Here is a 20,028-nt window from a genome sequence, read left to right as displayed (position 1 = left end):
AAACAGATAATTGTGCACGACTTCAGTATTACTTACTGAAACTGTTGTTACACTGAGGATTTTATTTTGTTAGGATTATTTTGCTCTTACTGTAGTACTGTAGCCCACTCCGGACCGGTCACATTGTACAGTGCCTGAGTGGCGCAATTGTCTAAGACACTGCATAGCAGTGCAAGCTGTGTTGTTACCAATGCTGGTTCAATACCCGTGCCGGCCTTGACTGGGAGACCCATGAGATGACTGTAGGTTTCTGTTTTCTCTCCCTCTAAAAACAGAAATAAATCATTCTGAATAACAAACTGGCTTTATTTACAAATTAGTAACAATGTCTCACCCCATGGGCTTTTTCTCACTCATTTTACCTTATTTGAAAACAAAATCATCTCCAAAATATTGTTATTTTTTAAACAAAGCGATTATTATTAATTTAGAATTATATAAAAGCTCCTTGGATATTCTCACAGGTACATTATTAACCCTGTTATTAGCAGGACAATATATCATGGCTCCCAAGTGGCACACAATGGTTTTGCCTTGCAGTTCTCCAGCTGTATCCACTGAAAGCGCACAAGGTTCAAGGCACAAGGGCAGGGGGCACGGGATGGGCCACAGAGCCGCGCACAGAAGACAGACTAGCCCATGGGGAAGGGAGGAGGAGGAAGGGGGAGGGAGGGTGGACCGCCACACTGGGTAGCACAGAGCAACACTTTAAGGGGCATTGCACTAATAATGGCACTGACTAGGGAAACATTTCCACCTTGCTTAGTGTCAGTCTCCACATTCAAACTAAAACAATGTAACTAATAATGGCATCTTTATGCTTTCGCTAATAAAATGTATGATAAGAAATACTCTTTCAAAATGCTGATGTTTATTTGGTTATGGATCCATAACGAATTACTATGGGAATAAATATCACTGAAATATCCTTCAATCCTCTATATGTAATTATTGGCGGAGTGTCTTTCATATTTTTCGATACACTGTAGCCCTACTGTAGTTGTAGCTCTTATTTAAAGAGCATAAAGTTCGAAGCAATAGGATTTGAAACAATAGCCTACAACTATTTTAGCACCATTTAGCGCTGCTCTGAGACAAGCATGGGGACTGGTCTTGATAAATCAAAGAGATTTTTATTTTCACTGAATCTCCTTTTGAGTATTGGTTAGATTACAATTAGGGTGATTAAATGTTATGCTCTTAGAATAATCTTTATTTAACTTGGCAAGTCAGTTAAGAACAAATTCTTATTTACAAGGACAGCCTACTCCTTCCTCCCGGTCGGGGAATTGAACCACGGTCTCCCGCGTGCCCGCACGACACTGGGATTCTTTAGCTAAATAGCCCAGTACTGTAGCCTACTCCCGGCCGTCACGTTGTACAGCGCCATATTTTCCGTTCCATCTTAATGGAAACCTAGAGTTTTTTTAGAAACACCATAATATTAATCTAATTAATTAAGCAACATTTCTTAAAATCAGTCCCATATACTAGGTTTTAAATTCTCTAGTACAGCCAATGTTGAAGGCCATCAAATGCTTCTCAAAGATGCCCTCTGGTGGTGAAACTAGCATTAATGGTACCAGTGGTTGGCACTTAAATAACGTGCCATAGAATTCTGCGGCACCATGCAAGCTGTGCCGCAGTACGATGCAACTTTTAAAGGATGAACCACTGTACATACAACCTCCGGTAGTGATTGTAAAGTTTTTTGCATATCACAGCAATTGAGATTAAGAGAGTCACACATGCCACGTACAATCCACTTTCAAACTTGTGATGCACTTGGACTTAGACAAAACAAAATTCAGCGATATCACTATGAACAAACCAACAATTGACGCAGGTGAGCTCAGGGTCTGGCAGCAGTGCATATGCTACACGTATAGCGTACCTTGCCATACAATCTTCTTTAAAAAACAGCAGGGAGAAATGTTTACACTGTGCTCTGCAATAAGATGATCAGTGTTTGATTTCTAATCCAGTTGAGTTATCAAATGTCAGCAGCTGCCTAATTCCATTGTGGGCATGCAGCATGTTTGATGCATTGGAATATAGACTATGCTATGGAGAATGATAGTCTCCAGGATTATAGAAAAGGCAGTTGTGAAATTGAGTTTCAAATACTTAAATGTTGACAGTGCCAAATTCTTGCCACTTATTATTTTACCAACTATTACTGAGTATGAGGCATGTTTTCCATAATGTACGTTTCATGCGTATACATTTGTCACTATATATCGTGTATATCGTGCCCCCCCCCTTCTCACAAATCAGGTTTTTACAACGGTCGTAAATACCTGGTAGAGACTGCCATGTAGTATTGAGGGAGAGAGTCTATGGAGAACAAAGAGCTTCTCTTTAGAAACTCCTAATCCCCAAAATGGGAGAATTAAACAGTATTTATATTTTTGAGAATGTGGGAATGGTCCGTGGACACTTAAGGGACAGTCATGTCGAGTGTGTTTCATTTGGTGATCTCATGAAGGACAGGAAACTAAACACACAACTATTTCTCTTAATGTGTACATATTCCAGCTGTTAGGTTTACATCTGAAGGTTGTATAAGATGAATAAGTATAAGAATACTTTTGGAAAGATAACAGTGATTTATTCTTCTAAATAAGAATTTGTTGTTTTATGGTAACTTATGCACTGTCAGTAGCCACGCCCAGGTGGGCACAAATATGACAAGATGGCCCTTTTCTACCCAAGTGTAAAAGCCCCCGTGACGCCATTCACACCAGACCACCAAACCACAGTGTAAGCTAAGGTTGCAAATAGTTGAATTTCCAAGACTAGAAAACATGCAGCTGACGCAACATGTGAAATGGTTAAGAACTACAACTCTATAGGCCCTGGAGGCCATACAGCGTGTAGCATTGGCTACACGGCTGGAAATGGTTCAACTCTGAGACTATCGATCACTACAGAATAAGAGCAAATCCTAGGTGTAGAATTACTAGTCTGCAGCTGGAAATTAAGTCTAGTACAAGAATACTGACAACCACGGAAGCATCTATTCTATACAACGACAATCTGTATGCCTGACGTATCCATTACAACAGACACTATCCAGAGCCGCTGCGAAAGCGACAACCATGAAAGACATTGTGACTTCTGGGGAAGTTAATCAGAGGCTCTCTGATGAACTGACTCTCCAGCAGTCAGACCGGCGATTCCAACAGAGAAGACAACAACGACATATGAACGTAAATATATACATACAACTTTTCTCGAATGAGCTGCCGTTCATGTGCAAAGGATTAGCATTTCAATTAATATAATTATCAGCTGTATGTAGTGAATCCATTTTGTCTTTCCTGCTCTTTTATCTGTCCCCACCCCTTTCCATTGTCTACCAAGCCGTCATGCCTGTTTAGCCCACTTGAGACGTATCAATGCATTGTGTTAGTAACCAATATCAACTGTTTATGTATTTCTGTGATTTATTTAGTTAGTAAATAAATAATTAAGCCAATTTGTATATTGCTGATTCATCATTTAGGCTAAGGTTCGAGAAGGTAATGAGAACTCAGGTAATAATGCTACATTAATAGAAGACTAATCAATAAGATATGATAATATCTGAAGAGTCGATTCGGGAAAGAGAGACTCCTGTGGTGAAGTGCTTCGACTTCCTAGTTAATTAAAGTTTACATGATTAGTTTAATCACATAATAATAATTACACAGAAAAATGTATTTGATAATACAACAGTCTTCACATTAATGAATAGTCAGACACAACACATTTGAACAAGGAACACAATCAATTTGAGTGTTTCACCATGTATTTCGTATGGACAGAAATTGCAAAGGTTTCTCGGGTAGGCCTGTTACGTTGACCGTATTACCGCCACACCAGCATTCACGAGTCATGACCGCAGTCAAATTCCACGTGACCACTTAGTCAAGGTAACTAGGCTTTGCCAAAACTGCTCTCTGATGCCGCTGTTCTTATAAGCCGAGTCGTTGCGCAATTGCATGTGAAAACAGATTTTTGACTGGCCACCATTCAAAAGATAATCCCAGCTTTCTTGTGCTGCTAAATTCTTAAAATGAAGCACGTCAACCTGCATTCCAACCGGTGTAGCCTACCAGGCATACATAGGCGCGGTGCATGAGTTTCAAGTTTGGGGGGAAGATAATTTTCACCATAAATGCACCTTTTATAATGAAGCATTCCATTCCATGTTTCATCACATTTGCAGACTTGTGTAAGGTAGCCTACTATTTTGCAATGTGATGAGTAGATTGAATAGTCATAATTTAGGCTAATAATGTAACTCAATCACTGTTTGCAAAAAAGACCGTTCAATGCATGGCTGAGCGTGTAGAGTAGGCCTGGGCTATATCTCTTCTTCCTGCTGGAGGAATAAATGATTGTCCAAAAACAAACTTAAGTAGCACTGACCCAACATTGATAAATAGTGAATATGTGCAGTGCGCACTCACCAGGGATATTGCCTATGCTCTCCACTATTCGCTCAATTAAGTTGATAATTTTGATAACTGAAAGAGCTATTAGTCTTTATTCTTCCCTGCAATAACCATTTGCTTTCCAAACTGTTTTCCCGCGATTTGTATTTTACATTTTTGAATTATGCCTGGCTTGGCCTCTAGCCTACTTTTCAGACAGTCGCAACACAACAATAATCCTTTCCTTACGACTGTAGGCAATGCGATTTAAAACAATACACAACCACATTTAAAAAATAAATAAAAAAGATAATGATCCTCTGTGGTCAAATCTGATCCTCTGTGGTACCCTGTTTTGAATGATTTTATTTACTTATTTATGGACAGGAGTAGGCTAATTTGGCTATTTAATTTTGGCATTTTAATTGTATTTACTTTAGAGAAAGCTTAGTTTCCCCTCGCCTTATGAACTTCCCGCCTATGCTTGCATATTAAAAACGGAACCGCACGTAACCTACATTCGCTATTCGAGTGCAGGCTACAGATTTTTATCATTTTCTGTGGGCCATTATCAATCAAAAAATTATTCCACACCTACAGTACCAGTCAAAAGTTGACACACCTATTCATTCAAGGGTTTTTCTTTATTTTTACTATTTGCTACATTGTAGAATAATAGTGAAGACATCAAAACTATAGCAACCAATTTTTTAAACAAATCTAAATATATTTTATTTTTGAGATTCTTCAAAGTTTCCACAGCTTTGCATGCTCTTGGCATTAACTCAACCAGCTTTATGAGGTAGTCACCTGGAATGCATTTCAATTAACAGGTGTGCCTGGTTAAAAGTTCATCTGTGCAATTCCTTTCCTCCTTAATGCATTTGAGGCAATCAGTTGTGTTGTGACAAGGTAGGATTGGTATACAGAATATAGCCCTATTTAGTCAAGTCCATATTATGGCAAAAGCAGCTCAAATAAGCAAAGAGAAACGACAGTCTACCATTACTTTAAGACATGAAGGTCAGTCAATCCGGGAACATTTCAAGAACATTGAAAGTATCTTCCAAATCAAATCAAATTCTATTTGTCACATACACATGGTTAGCAGATGTTAATGCGAGTGTAGCGAAATGCTTGTGCTTCTAGTTCCGACAATGCAGTAATAACCAACAAGTAATCTAGCTAACAATTCCAAAACTACTACCTTACACACAAGTGTAAGGGGATAAAGAATATGTACATACAGATATATGAATGAGTGATGGTACAGAGCGGCATAGGCAAGATACAGTAGATGGTATTGAGTGCAGTATATACATATGAGATGAGTATGTAAACAAAGTGGCATAGTTAAAGTGGCTAGTGATACATGTATTACATAAAGATGCAGTAGATGATATAGAGTACAGTATATACGTATACATATGAGATGAATAATGTAGGGTGTGTAAACATTATATTAGGTAGCATTGTTTAAAGTGGCTAGTGATATATTTTACATCATTTCCCATCAATTCCCATTATTAAAGTGGCTGGAGTTGAGTCAGTGTGTTGGCAGCAGCCACTCAATGTTAGTGGTGGCTGTTTAACAGTCTGATGGCCTTGAGAAGCTGTTTTTCAGTCTCTCGGTCCCAGCTTTGATGCACCTGTACTGACCTCGCCTTCTGGATGATAGCGGGGTGAACAGGCAGTGGCTCGGGTGGTTGTTGTCCTTGATGATCTTTATGGCCTTCCTGTGACATCGGGTGGTGTAGGTGTCCTGGAGGGCAGGTAGTTTGCCCCCGGTGATGCGTTGTGCAGACCTCACTACCCTCTGGAGAGCCTTACGGTTGTGGGCGGAGCAGTTGCCGTACCAGGCGGTGATACAGCCCGACAGGATGCTCTCGATTGTGCATCTGTAGAAGTTTGTGAGTGCTTTTGGTGACAAGCCGAATTTCTTCAGCCTCCTGAGGTTGAAGAGGCGCTGCTGCGCCTTCTTCACAATGCTGTCTGTGTGGGTGGACCAATTCAGTTTGTCTGTGATGTGTACGCCGAGGAACTTAAAACTTGCTACCCTCTCCACTACTGTTCCATCGATGTGGATAGGGGGGTGTTCCCTCTGCTGTTTCTTGAAGTCCACAATCATCTCCTTAGTTTTGTTGACGTTGAGTGTGAGGTTATTTTCCTGACACCATACTCCGAGGGCCCTCACCTCCTCCCTGTAGGCCGTCTCGTCGTTGTTGGTAATCAAGCCTACCACTGTTGTGTCGTCCGCAAACTTGATGATTGAGTTGGAGGTGTGCGTGGCCACGCAGTCGTGGGTGAACAGGGAGTACAGGAGAGGGCTCAGAACGCACCCTTGTGGGGCCCCAGTGTTGAGGATCAGCGGGGTGGAAATGTTGTTGCCTACCCTCACCACCTGGGGGGGGCCGGTCAGGAAGTCCAGTACCCAGTTGCACAGGGCGGGGTCGAGACCCAGGGTCTTGAGCTTGATGACGAGCTTGGAGGGCACTATGGTGTTAAATGCCGAGCTGTAGTCGATGAACAGCATTCTCACATAGGTATTCCTCTTGTCCAGATGGGTTAGGGCAGTGTGCAGTGTGGTTGAGATTGCATCGTCTGTGGACCTATTTGGGCGGTAAGCAAATTGGAGTGGGTCTAGGGTGTCAGGTAGGGTGGAGGTGATATGGTCCTTGACTAGTCTCTCAAAGCACTTCATGATGACGGAAGTGAGTGCTACGGGGCGGTAGTCGTTTAGCTCAGTTACCTTAGCTTTCTTGGGAACAGGAACAATGGTGGCCCTCTTGAAGTATGTGGGAACAACAGACTGGGATAGGGATTGATTGAATATGTCCGTAAACACACCAGCCAGCTGGTCTGCGCATGCTCTGAGGGCGCGGCTGGGGTTAGGGTTAGGGTTAGGGTTAGGGTTAGGGTTATGTTTTAGTTGCGGGCCGTGTCAGTGGCACTGTATTCTCCTCAAAGCAGGCAAAAAAAGTTATTTAGTCTGCCTGGGAGCAAGACATCCTGGTCCGTGACGGGGCTTTTTGTAATCCGTGATTGACTGTAGACCCTGCCACATACCTCTTGTGTCTGAGCCTTTGAATTGAGATTCTACTTTGTCTCTATACTGACGCTTAGCTTGTTTGATTGCCTTGCGGAGGGAATAGTTACACTGTTTGTATTCGGTCATGTTTCCGGTCACCTTGCCCTGATTAAAAGCAGTGGTTCGGGCTTTCAGTTTCACGCGAATGCTGCCATCAATCCACGGTTTCTGGTTTGGGAATGTTTTAATCGTTGCTATGGGAACAACATCTTCAACGCACGTTCTAATGAACTCGCTCACCGAATCAGCGTATTCGTCAATGTTGTTGTCTGACGCAATACGAAACATATCCCAGTCCACATGATGGAAGCAGTCTTGGAGTGTGGAATCAGATTGGTCGGACCAGCGTTGAACAGACCTCAGCGCGGGAGCTTCTTGTTTTAGTTTCTGTCTGTAGGCAGGGATCAACAAAATGGAGTCGTGGTCAGCTTTTCCGAAAGGAGGGCGGGGCAGGGCCTTATATGCGTTGTGGAAGTTAGTCGCAAAAACCATCAAGCACTATGATGAAACTGGTTCTCATGTTGACCGAAACAGGAAAGGAAGAACCAGAGTTAACTCTGATGCAGAGCACAAGTTCATTAGAGTTACCAGCCTCAGAAATGGCAGCCCATATAAATGCATTCCAGAGTTAAAGTAACAGAAACATCAACTGTTCAGAGGACACTGCGTGAATCAGGCCTTCATGGTCAAATTGCTGTAAAGAAACCAGTACTACAGGACACCAATAAGAAGAAGAGACTTGCTTGGGCCAAGAAACACGAGCAATGAACATTAAGTCCACATTTGTTTTTTTAAATTCCAACCGCTGTCTTTGTGAGACGCAGGGTAGGTGAACGGAGGATCTCCGCATGTGAGGTTCCCACCGTGAAGCATGGAGGAGTAGGTGTAATGGTGCGGGCGTGCTTTTTCTGGTGACGCTGTCAGTGATTTAATTTAGAATTCAAGGCACACTTAACCAGCATGGCTACCACCACATTCTGCAGCGATACGCCATCCCATCTGGTTTGCTCTTAGTGGGACAATCATTTGTTTTTCAACAGGACAATGACCGCAAACACACCTCCAAACTGTTAAGGCTATTTAACCAAGAAGGAGAGTGATGGAGTGCTGCATCAGATGACCTGGCTTCTGCAATCACCCGACCTCAACCCAATTGAGATGGTTTGGGATGAGTTGGACCGCAGAGTGATTGAAAAGCAGCCAACAAGTGCTCAGCATATATGGGAACTTCTTCAAGACTGTTGGAAAAGCATTCTAAGTACATTTGGTTGAGAGAATGCCAAGAGTGTACAAAGCTGTCAAGGCAAAGGGTGGCTACTTTGAAGAATCTCAAATATATAAAATATATTTTGATTTGTTTAACACTTTGGTTACTACATGATTACATATGTATTTCATCGTTTTGATGTCTTCACTATTATTCTACAATTGAAAAAATAAATAAATAAAAACCCTTGAATGAGTAGGTGTCCAAACTTTTGACTGATAATGTATATTAGTAGGCTATACAGTGCATTCGGAAAGTATTCAGACCCCTTGACTTTAAAAAATGTTACAGCCTTACTAAAATGGATAAAACATTTAAAAATCCTCATCAATCTACACACAATACCCGATAATGACAAAGGGAATACAGGTTTTTAGAAATGTACATTATAAATAAACAGAAATACCTTATTTAAATAAGTATTCAGACCCTTTGCTATGAGAGTTGAAATTGAGCTCTGGTGCATCCTGTTCCCATTGATCATCCTTGAGATGTTTCTACAACTTGATTGGAGTTCACCTGTGGTAAATTCAATTGATTTAACATGATTTGGAAAGGGACACACCTGTCTATTCAGGTCCCACAGCTGACAGTGCATGTCAGAGCAAAAACCAAGCCATGAGGTCGAAGGAATTGTCCGTAGAGCTCCGCGACAGGATTGTGCACAGGTCTGAGGAAGGGCACCAAAAACATTCTGCAGCATTGAAGGTCACCAAGAACGTAATGGCCTCCATCATTTTTAAATGGAGGCGTTTGGAATAACTAAGACTCTTCCTAGAGCTGGCCAACCGCCAAACTGTGCATTCGGGGGAGAAGGGCCTTGGTCAGGGAGGTGACCAAGAACCCGATAGTCACTCTGACAGAACTCCAGAGTTCCTCTGTGGAGATGGGAGAACCTTCCAGAAGGGCAGCCATCTCTGCGGAGTGCACCAATCAGCACCAATTGGTGGAGGTGCACCAATTGGTGGAGTGCACCAATCAGGCCAGACGGAAGCCACTCAGAAGTAAAAGGCACATGACTAAAGGACTCTCAGACCATGAGAAACAAGATTCTCTGGTCTGATGAAACCAAGAGTGTCTTTGGCCTGAATTCCAAGTGTCACGTTTGGAGGAAACCTGGCACCTTCCCTACAGTGAAGCATGGTAGTGGCAGCATCATGCTGTGGGGATGTTTTCAGTGGCAGAGACTGGGAGACTAGTCAGGATTGAGGGAAAGATTAATGGAGCAAAGTACAGCGAGATCCTTGATGAAAAGCTGCTCCAGAGCGCTCAGGACCTCAGACTGCGTCGAAGGTTCATCTTCCAACAGGACAACGACCCTAAGCACACAGCCAAGACAACGCAGGAGTGGCTTCTGGACAAGTCTCTGAATTTCCTTGAGTGGCCCAGCCAGAACCCGATCGAAAATCTCTGGAGAGACCTGAAAATAGCTGTGCAGTGATGCTACCCATCTAACCTGACAGAGCTTGAGAGGATCTGCAGAGAAGATTGGGAGAAAGTCCGCAAATTCAGGTGTGCCAAGCTTGTACTGTAGCGGCATACCCAAGAAGACTCGAGGCGGTAATTGCTGCCAAAGGTGCTTCCATAAGGTACTGAGTAAAGGGTCTGAATAATTGCGTAAATGTGATATTTCAGTTTTTTTTTTATGTTGAATACATTAGCAAAAAAATTTAAACTATTTTTGCTTTGGCATTATGGGGTATTGTATGTAACTTGATGAGAAGGAAAAAAAAATTTTAATCAATTTTAGAATAAGGCTGTAATGTAACACAATGTGGAAAGAGTCTAATGGTCTATATACTTTCAGAATGCACTGCATGTAAAGACCAGATTCAATTTGACAATAGTCTGATGGGTGAAACACATGTATTCTTCTGTGGGTTGCTGTGGAAACAAGTGCCTGTTGGATACTTGCCATTTGAATTCACATTACCATAATTTCCTCTTGTGTACAGCCCTCTTAAAGTGGGTATTGGTCATGCCATAACCATACATCAGTATGTTCCGTTTGGTACAGTACAAGTACAGTATGTCCCTGTGATCTATACTATGAGTAAAGGGTGGTTATGATTGCAGCATATTTTTGATGTAGGAACAACCTCCAGTAGTCTGCCTATATAGATGAGATCACAAGTACCCTCAGTAGCTAATATCTCCTGGCCAGGCATAGCCTGTGTGTTCTTGTTTGCGTACAGTACATCTATATAACGTGTGTGTGTGTGTGTGTTTGTTTATGAGCAGCATGTACAGTATTGTCTCAGTGTTGGCTCAGCCAGTAATAACAGGAGAACATAAACTCAATAATGGAAAGTGCTTCACATCAAAGCAGTCCCCCTCCTCATCTCTCACTGTCTTCAATTGAATTTAAATGTATGCCCTCTCCCTGTTTTATTTAACACTTTGTTAAAAAAATAACAAAATGTCATGTTCTCACTTGAGTGCGGTCGGATGATGGCTTCTTCCCTGGTCCTGTGTTTTCCATAGAAAGTGGAAGTAGCTAGTTAGACCAGACAGCCGAGTACAACCGGTCATAATAAAGGCTCTGCTGCTTATGACTCGACACTTAATTGGTCAACCGCTAGCATTGATTAGATGAGTCAATACACCTGGTTTCCCTAATCAGCTGCTTATTCAGGGGTCAATACTGCAGACACTGCAGCCCACCGTAGACCTGATCCATCTGTCTCTGTACCTTTTTAGTGTTGCGCTATAAAGACACCTCTCCCTCCACTTCAGCAGCAGCGGCCTCCTAACAGACCCAAACCCAAAATGGCGGCCTCGTCTCCTGCGGCGGCGGTCAAGCTGTCGGCCAGCCGGAGCACGTCTGGCGCCAGGAGGAGAAGGACGCGTTGTCGGAAGTGCGAGGCGTGCCTGAGGACAGAGTGTGGAGAATGCCACTTCTGTAAAGACATGAAGAAGTTCGGAGGTCCAGGTCGCATGAAACAATCCTGCATCATGAGGCAGTGTATAGCGGTAGGTCTCCGACTAATCTTAACTACAGTAAGTCTGTTTGGCTTTTTATTGTGGTATGTTTTAAATGGTCAAACTAAAACTATCCTGCAAGGGACATTATGTGTGTGGACGTTTTAGAGTGAGTTTCTAATATGATGTTTGTGGTCTCCAGCCTGTCCTGCCCCACACAGCGGTGTGTCTGGTATGTGGAGAGGCAGGGAAGGAGGACACAGTGGAGGAAGAGGAGGACAAGTTTAACCGCATGCTCATGGAGTGCTCCATCTGCAATGAGATAGTCCATCCTCTCTGCCTCAAGGTAAACGGCTCAATGCGGTGTGTGGATGCTGTCACTGAGCCTCTCATATCTCTCTGTACGTGATCGATCGAATCAGTGTGAGCACTTATGTTACTGCAGTGTATTTGTTTATGGTTGCCCTTCCTCCTATAGAGGACTCCTATGCTGCAAATGATAAATGATAGCTCTGCTTCTTACTGTCTCACTTTTACTTGTGCTTCCTATCACCTTCACCCACTCACTACTTTGTGTTCTTTTGTTCAGGTGAAAGATTCTGGTGGAGTTGTAAATGACGAGTTGCCAAACTGCTGGGAGTGTCCAAAATGCAACCATTCAGGGAAGACAGGGAAAGTAAGCATCTATGTGGGTGTGGAACCGGAATACTCTGAATATCTAGCCTCTGTTCAAGACATCAAATGTATCGTAAAAATACTTTAGAATTAAAAGTGTCCGGAAACAAATAGGCAAAAGATATAAAGTAGTCTTCTCTTGTTTCTCACCTTTTGGCCGTCAAGCAAAAAAGAGGACCAGGGTTCAAGTACGCGTCCAACCTTCCCGGGTCGCTGCTGAAGGACTCACGATTGAACCGTGACATCAAGGAAGAGCCCGACCCGCCCAGTCTGCCAACATCACCCACTGGGACCACGGCAACCGTGGCCACAGTGAAGAGGAAGGCGGAGCGTGATGACACCCCCAAAACGAAAGCAGAGGAGTCTCCTCCTCTGAAGAAACGTTCTCCCATGCTGTCTCTGGGCGGGCTGCCCCGACCCAGGCCTGAGGACAACCCTCTGAGGAAGAAGAGGATGCTGTTCGACATCAAAGATGAGGACGAGCCTCCTGTTGTCAAGAAAAAGGTGATTTATCCAACAGACTGATCAGCCTGATCACAGATAATTACGTTTTTAATGAAGTATCTGTACTGAGCATTCCTCTTGATTTGAGAAAAATTGACAAGTTTATTTAGTCAAGATTCAATTACCAAACCGTAACCCCTTACTTGTGAAACACTACTTGGAGAAAAATGTAGAAAATTATATGTATAAGGCCACTTCAAACTGTAAAGTGGATTGTAAGAAATGAATGTCAGAGTAACTGATCTGCTGCCTATGTTCCTTTACAGAAGAAGCCCCCAAAACCTGATGACCTTTTGATCCCCAAGCTGTTAAAGACCATCAAGCAAGAGCAAGTAGATGAGGACGACGAACACAAAGACCATGAAGATGAAGAGGAGGACAGATGCACAGGGGACAGGGTTGTAACTAAAGGGAGAAGAGAAGAGGAGGAAGAGGATGGAGATGAGGAGGAGGAGAAAGATGGTGGTGTAGAGGACAGTAAAGACGGTACAGTAAAGACTATGCTGAGTCCACTGCTACGGATGTCTAGAGCCAGAGAGAGTGACCAGTCCTGCTCCAGCTCTCCCCGGGCAGGGCCCAGCAGTGTAGGGTGCGATGCCCCAGAAAAGACACCTGGCCAGCTGAAGGCACGCAAGCGCCGCCGCCTCCCCAACAAAGAGCTGAGCAAGGAGCTGAGCAAAGAGCTCAATCTGGAGATTCAGAAGACCGAGGACTGCCTGGCCAATCAGAACCGCAGACCACTGAAGAGGGAGGACAGCCCAGCCAATAACATCCGTCGACCCTTGAAAACTGAGGACTCCTTGACCAATCCGAACCGCAGACCACCAAAAACAGAGGACTCTCCTGCCAATCATAACCGCAGGCCAATTAAGACTGAGGATGGTCTATCCAATCACAACCGCCGGCCATTGAGGACCGAGGACCGCTTAGTCAATCAGAACCACAGGCCAATGAAGACAGAGCCTGAGAGCGACGGGGAGGAGCCTAAGCCCAAGCGGCCACTCAACAACTGCACCAGTGACCTTGGAGACTGGCTCCACCCCAGGGGGCGGGAATTAAACGGGACGCCCCGCCAGCTCTCGCCCCTGGGGTGGAATCGCAGCCCTCCGATCACACCCATTTGCCCACGCCCCCCTCCCTGCCGCTCACCACCCAAGTGTGTCCAGATGGAGCGTCACGTGATCCGGCCACCTCCCATCAGCCCCCCGCCAGACAGACTGCCCCTGGAAGACGGACAGACCCACATGATGCACAGGGAGGTGTGGATGGCCGTGTTCGGGCACCTCGCACACAGAGACCTTTGTGTCTGCATGCGCGTCTGCAAAACCTGGAACAGATGGTGAGTTTTCAGCTGTGACTATCAGATAGAGCAAGGGGTCTGATACCAAGTTAAACCAGTCAGTCTTGTGAATTAGTGGGTTGTGCTTCTCATAATGGACCTTGTTCATTGGAACTACAGTATGAACACTAAGCTGTAAGGCTCTCTAGCCTAGAGCTCTCACCTCAGTGTAGTCCTTCCACAACCTTAGCTATGGCGGCTGTGTGATCGTGTGCTGACCTTCGCCCCTGCCTCCCCAGGTGCTGTGATAAGAGGCTGTGGACGCGGATCGATCTGAACCGCTGTAAGTCCATCACTCCCCTCATGCTGAGTGGCATCATCCGCAGACAGCCTGTGGCTCTGGACCTCAGCTGGACCAACATCTCCAAGAAGCAGCTCAGCTGGCTCATCAACAGGCTGCCAGGTAAACACCAGCCAGCAGTGTTGTAACTGAGGCAATGTGCAAATCCCTCTGTGCCTTTATAACAGAATGGTCTGAACTGTCGTGTGTGTGTGTGTGTGTGTGTGTGTATACAGTGAGCTGTTACACTGTATCTCTGTCCATGGTTCTGGGTACACACTGGAAACCTGATGTCACCACTACTGTCTATTACAGTGCTTCTCTGTACTGAGGGCATTGACAGGAACATATTTAATGTGACTAGTTGTGATGGGTTTATGTTTGGCAATACTGTAATGCCGTCTTTGTTTCCATGGCTGGGCGAGCTGCTCCGGCATGTCTGACGCTTGTATCTCCAGGGTTTCCTTAAGTGTTTCAGCCCATTTGCTTTGTTTCTTATTAATTTATGCGGCGACTATAATTACATTTGCATAGTGATTGTTTTTGTTTCCTTGTTTTTGAAGCCTCAGGTTAACGAGCTGCTGGAGACTAATATGATTCCTTAATGGAAAATCACAATTAGTCCCCCCCCAACGATTGAAAATAGCAGCAGAGAATGTTACACGTTAGCTGGGACTGGCCTAGTTGGAGGGAGGGAGCCCTGATGATGTATTATTCAGGCTTCTTTTTTTGGGGGGGGGGGGGGGGGGGGGGGGGGGGGGGGGGGGGGGGGGGGGGGGGCATTGTGACAGTGCTAGGGTGTTAGCAAGAGAGAGAGTGATGTTGAGTTTCGACCCCTTGTTAACCCCTGACTGTTGTCCCTGCAGGTCTGCGGATGCTGCTGCTCTCAGGCTGCTCCTGGGTGGCTGTGTCTGCCCTCTGCACCGCCAGCTGCCCGCTGCTGAGGACCCTAGATGTCCAGTGGGTAGAGGGGCTCAAAGACGCCCAAATGAGGGACCTACTCTCACCCCCCACAGACAACAGACCAGGTATATTCCCACCATCCTCCAGTGTGTTAGAATGACCGTCTGCACACGTGGCGAGGAGTTTTGAACAGCATGTCCATGTGTTTTGCGATCCAGTCAGGCTGCTGCAGCCCATCCATGTCAGGTTTTGCTGTGCTCTCTGGTGCCCCCATGTGGCTGTCTTTACAGGCCATACAGCTGGAAACACTTGGACCTGATTGTGCTCCGAGTAAGGAAGCTTAAAAACAACTTGACACATTCAATCTCTCCGTCTCTTTCTGTCTCTCCTTCTCTAGGTCAGCTGGACAACAGGAGTAAGCTGCGGAATGTGGTGGACCTGCGTCTGGCCGGGCTGGACATCACAGACACCTCCCTGCGCCTCCTCATCCGCTACACGCCCCAGCTGACCAGGCTGGACTTGAGCTACTGCAACCACGTCACTGACCAGTCGGTCAACATCCTGACTGCGGCTGGGACCACCACCAGAGACTCGCTCACTGACATCAACCTCTCTGGTAGGAGGATACAAGGCCGTGTTACAATGCCTACTATCACTACGGACAATGACTATGTCAGAATGTCCCTACATCCTAATGTTTACTGAAAGTATTTACGACTAACAGTAACAGTACTAGTCACCAGTTAGAACATATTGGTTAGAATCCAGACACAGCCATTAACTATCCGTTGCAACGTTCATTCGTTGCTTCATGGCATAGGTCATGGCATGTTTCCTATTCATTGGTTCATGGCATAGGTCATGGCATGTTCCCCACTGAGAGGAATGCACCCCCCCCCCCCCCCCCCCCATAAAGACATGTAACGAGCCCATGGATGCCAATATGAATCTCACAAACAGTCAGGAATGATCTAATGAATTCAGGGCTTGTTAAGTTAAACCTAGGCTAAATAGAATCCTTCCACAACCGTAAGACCCACTAATAATGTAATTGTTTTATTAAAATAGTTGAACCTACTTTTGTGGTGTTGCAATAATCACTGATCTGGCTTTCAAGTGTGTTAATGACAAAGCCCTTTTTGTTATAAAATTACCCAGAACCATGTGTAATGCAAATCCACTAATGATGACGAACTTATTCAGGCGGACATTATAGAAAACGAACACAGGTCTCATAAACAATATCTCAAACACAAGCCCACATGCTAGCGAGGAGCCAGCTAATATTCATATTTCAAGTCTAGCCAACTTGGATCTATTTTCTTGCTAAAAAGGCAGAACAGGAGGCCTCCCGGGTGGCGCAGTGGTTAAGGGCGCTGTACTGCAGCGCCAGCTGTGCCATCAGAGTCCCTGGGTTCGCGCCCAGGCTCTGTCGTAACCGGCCGTGACCGGGAGGTCCGTGGGGCGACGCACAATTGGCCTAGCGTCGCCCGGGTTAGGGCTGGACACACACCCTCCTGTCCGTCTCCAACTGTAGCGATTCTGTTGGACCAAACCTCAAATTCAAACCGATTGTTGTCAGAGAGTGGCAACTAGAAATGTGCATGCAGCACAGAAGGACACGAGACCAAAAAGACAGACATTTGGAACACTGCGCTAAAACATACATTCAAATAAATGTTATAGATTGCGCAGCCCTATATAAATAGCTTTAATTGTGCCTATTTGTGATGCTCTATTGGAGCCAATGGGGCGGAGTAAAACTAGGGCTCACAGTCCCCCCGGAGTGAAGCTCCACTACAAACCATAACTGAACCCCCCCCCCCCCCCCCCCCCCCCCCCCCCCATGTTTCTCCACTCTTGAGTAGTGCCCTTAAAGGTTGGATCAATGAGAGATAGACATTCCCATTATGAGACAGTCGGGGGGAACCGTGTGGCAGTCAGACTAATGAGGTCTCTGGCACCACTGATGTCAGTCACTCACTGACGGAACCGCTTGAAAGCTTGTTAATGGAGCACTTGAAATCCCCATGCACATGACTACGGTGAGATTTTGGTTAGAATCTTATATCCTAGAAGGATATCCTAGGTGTATAGGAGGAGCCTATCTGTCTGTATACGCACTGAAGATACTGAATGGTCTCCTATTACATCAACCTATCTTCCTCCTCCCTCCCCTCTGCAGTGTGCAACAGAGTCACGGACCAGTCGCTGGCCTACTTCAAGCGCTGTGGAAGCATCTGTCATATTGACTTGCGCTACTGCAAGCAGGTGACCAAGGAGGGCTGTGAGCAGTTTGTTGCTGAAATGTCAGTGAGTGTACAGTTTGGACTTGTAGAGGAGAAACTACTGCAGAAACTCTGCTAGCGGTTGAGAGAGAGACTGCGCTGTATACACTCGCTAGTTAGGACACTCTTCAGAATAAGGAACCGTCAAGGGTGGCGTCATCGCCATGGAGAAAGTGTTGCATTTGACGTAGGACATTTTACAAGTGACTGTGGCTCTGATACTCATTGAATGCCTCTTGTGCTGCTGAAACAAGCATGTTTTCCAAAACAGGATTTTCAACATGTAAAAGGCCACCTGGCATTACTGGACATTTGACAAAGCATGTTCCCCCCCCCCCCTGTTTTGTCTATGCCAAGATATTTAAGTTATTTTTTTATTTCTGCAAATGAACAGGCAGTGTATGTTCACAATGGTGAAGTTTGACTTCTTTTGTTTAGTATGTGCTGTTGTTGCAGTGCACAGTTTATGCATTACACATCAATATTTTTGTATCAGAAAGTGTTTCATACTTTTATGTGCAGGGTTGACTGCACTGATTTACAGTACCATTTTTGATGGACAGTATTCAATCTGTCTCTTGTTTTTTATTCTTTTAGACTAGATTTATGCCAAGAGCAGTAGCTTGTTTTCTGTACGGCTGTTTTATATGTCATTTATTTAAGTGCTGAGGTTCATCTTTATGCGTGTAATTGTCTGTACAGTACACAGATACGTTCTCCTTTTCATGTTTTACTCAACTTAAATTTCGAAAATATCTAGAAAAAAAAAAATCTATTTGTACTGTTTGACAAATAAATATTACTGTCCTTTCCAAGGTTTATCAAGTCCGTATGAGTAGGCACCAGTGACTGTTTGCAAGAGGAAGCATCATAAGGCTGATTTAAAGTCTACTACTGCATACCAAGAATCTGTCCGTCTTCATATACCAGGCCGGTGTGACATTATCATGGTCTGTGTTGTTTTTTTCACAAGGGATTCTCACACCTATGGATGCAAGTTTTAAGTAGACACTTGCTTTTGAATAAAACCAATACAGTATGTACACTGAGTGTACAAAACATTAGGAACAGCCTCAGTTTGTCAGGCCATGGACTCTACGAGCTGTCGAAAGCGTTTCACAGGGGTGCTGGCCTATGTTTTCTCTCCAATGCTCCCCACAGTTGTGTGAAGTTGGCTGGATGTTCTTTGGCTGGTGGACCATTCTTGATACACACTGGAAACTGTCGTGTGAAAAACCCAGCGCCGTTGCAGTTCTTGACACTCGAACCGGTGCGCCTGACACCGACTACCATACCCCGTTAAAAGTATAGGTGGCTGGCGGCACTTTAATTGGGGAGGACGGGGCTCATAGTAACGGCTGGAACGGAATACATGGAATGGTATCCAACATGATTCCCATGTGTTTGATACCCATTCCATTGACTCCTTTCCAGCCATTATTATGAGCCGTCCTCCCCGCCCAAGCCTCCTGTGGTTCAAAGGCACTAAATCTTTTGTCTTGCCCATTCACCCTCTGAATGGCATACACACGCGTGTCGATTGTTTCAAGGCTCAAAAATCCTTCTTTAACCTGTCTCCTCCCTTCATCTACACTAATTGAAGTGGATTTAATAAGTGGCATCAATAAGGGATCATGGCTTTCACCTGGATTCACCTGGTCAGTCTGTTTTGGAGAAGAGCAGGAGTTACTAATGTTTTGTACATTCAGTGTATATGATCTACTGGGGTACTGTACGGTCAGTGTCTGACAGGTAACTAACTACTTTATATTATACCTTAATTACACTGGTTGTAAGTAGTGGCTTTTTTTTGTGTATGCAGGCTATTATTAGACTACACTGAGTGTATTAAAAAAAGGCTATGTACAGGAAATGACAAAAGTACGACTACTAGGGGCTCCTAATCGATGTTTTGATAAATCTCCTTTTTGTATGTGGACAGGTCTAACTACCAATCACCATGTCTTCCCTGTGTGGTTGGGAAATGTATTAGTATATAATTGGTCAACTGTATATACTGTAAATCTTCCGCTTAGAGAAACTAGTTTGTGACTTTTGAGTTATTAAAAACTCATCCTAAATACCGAGCTCTCTATTTTTGGTCACTTTTTCCCGCCCACAATCATCTTAATTTATCTTTTTGTTCATAACCAGTCTGTGCAATATGTAAACAAAACATGTGTGAAATATGTTTAAAATGTCATACATTGGAGTATCTATGAATGTTTTTTAGGTTCTGAAATAAATACCTTAAACATCAAATCTAGAGTAGTATGCCATTCTGTCAACATTGCATTCATTAAACCGGGAATAAACAATTCATTGATGGTAGCCAGTCGGA

General features: G+C 44.4%; 1 protein-coding gene across 8 annotated transcripts in view; it reads left to right on the top strand.

Annotated features, from left to right (window-relative positions):
* The window catches only part of LOC110522926 (lysine-specific demethylase 2B), a 56,020-nt gene extending 36,067 nt beyond the window's left edge, over window positions 1–19,953 (top strand). For 4 of the 8 annotated variants that reach the window (XM_036977406.1, XM_036977405.1, XM_036977400.1 and 1 more), the window contains 9 exons: window positions 11,513–11,749; window positions 11,901–12,044; window positions 12,288–12,374; window positions 12,530–12,877; window positions 13,144–14,216; window positions 14,456–14,619; window positions 15,363–15,524; window positions 15,797–16,015; window positions 17,585–19,953. In XM_036977406.1, the coding sequence (XP_036833301.1) occupies window positions 11,513–11,749; window positions 11,901–12,044; window positions 12,288–12,374; window positions 12,530–12,877; window positions 13,144–14,216; window positions 14,456–14,619; window positions 15,363–15,524; window positions 15,797–16,015; window positions 17,585–17,766 (2,616 nt within the window). In that variant the 3' untranslated portion in view covers window positions 17,767–19,953. The remainder of the gene's footprint in view (window positions 1–11,512; window positions 11,750–11,900; window positions 12,045–12,287; window positions 12,375–12,529; window positions 12,878–13,143; window positions 14,217–14,455; window positions 14,620–15,362; window positions 15,525–15,796; window positions 16,016–17,584) is intronic. The other 4 variants (XM_036977404.1, XM_036977401.1, XM_036977403.1 and 1 more) reach the window with 4 other exon arrangements.
* Window positions 19,954–20,028: the final 75 nt, after the last annotated feature.

This window comes from Oncorhynchus mykiss, chromosome 5 (genome assembly GCF_013265735.2).
Source record: "Oncorhynchus mykiss isolate Arlee chromosome 5, USDA_OmykA_1.1, whole genome shotgun sequence".
Taxonomy (NCBI): Eukaryota; Metazoa; Chordata; class Actinopteri; order Salmoniformes; family Salmonidae; genus Oncorhynchus; species Oncorhynchus mykiss.
Note: the sequence above shows the minus strand (reverse complement) of the source record. Positions and strands in the feature narration are given on the sequence as shown.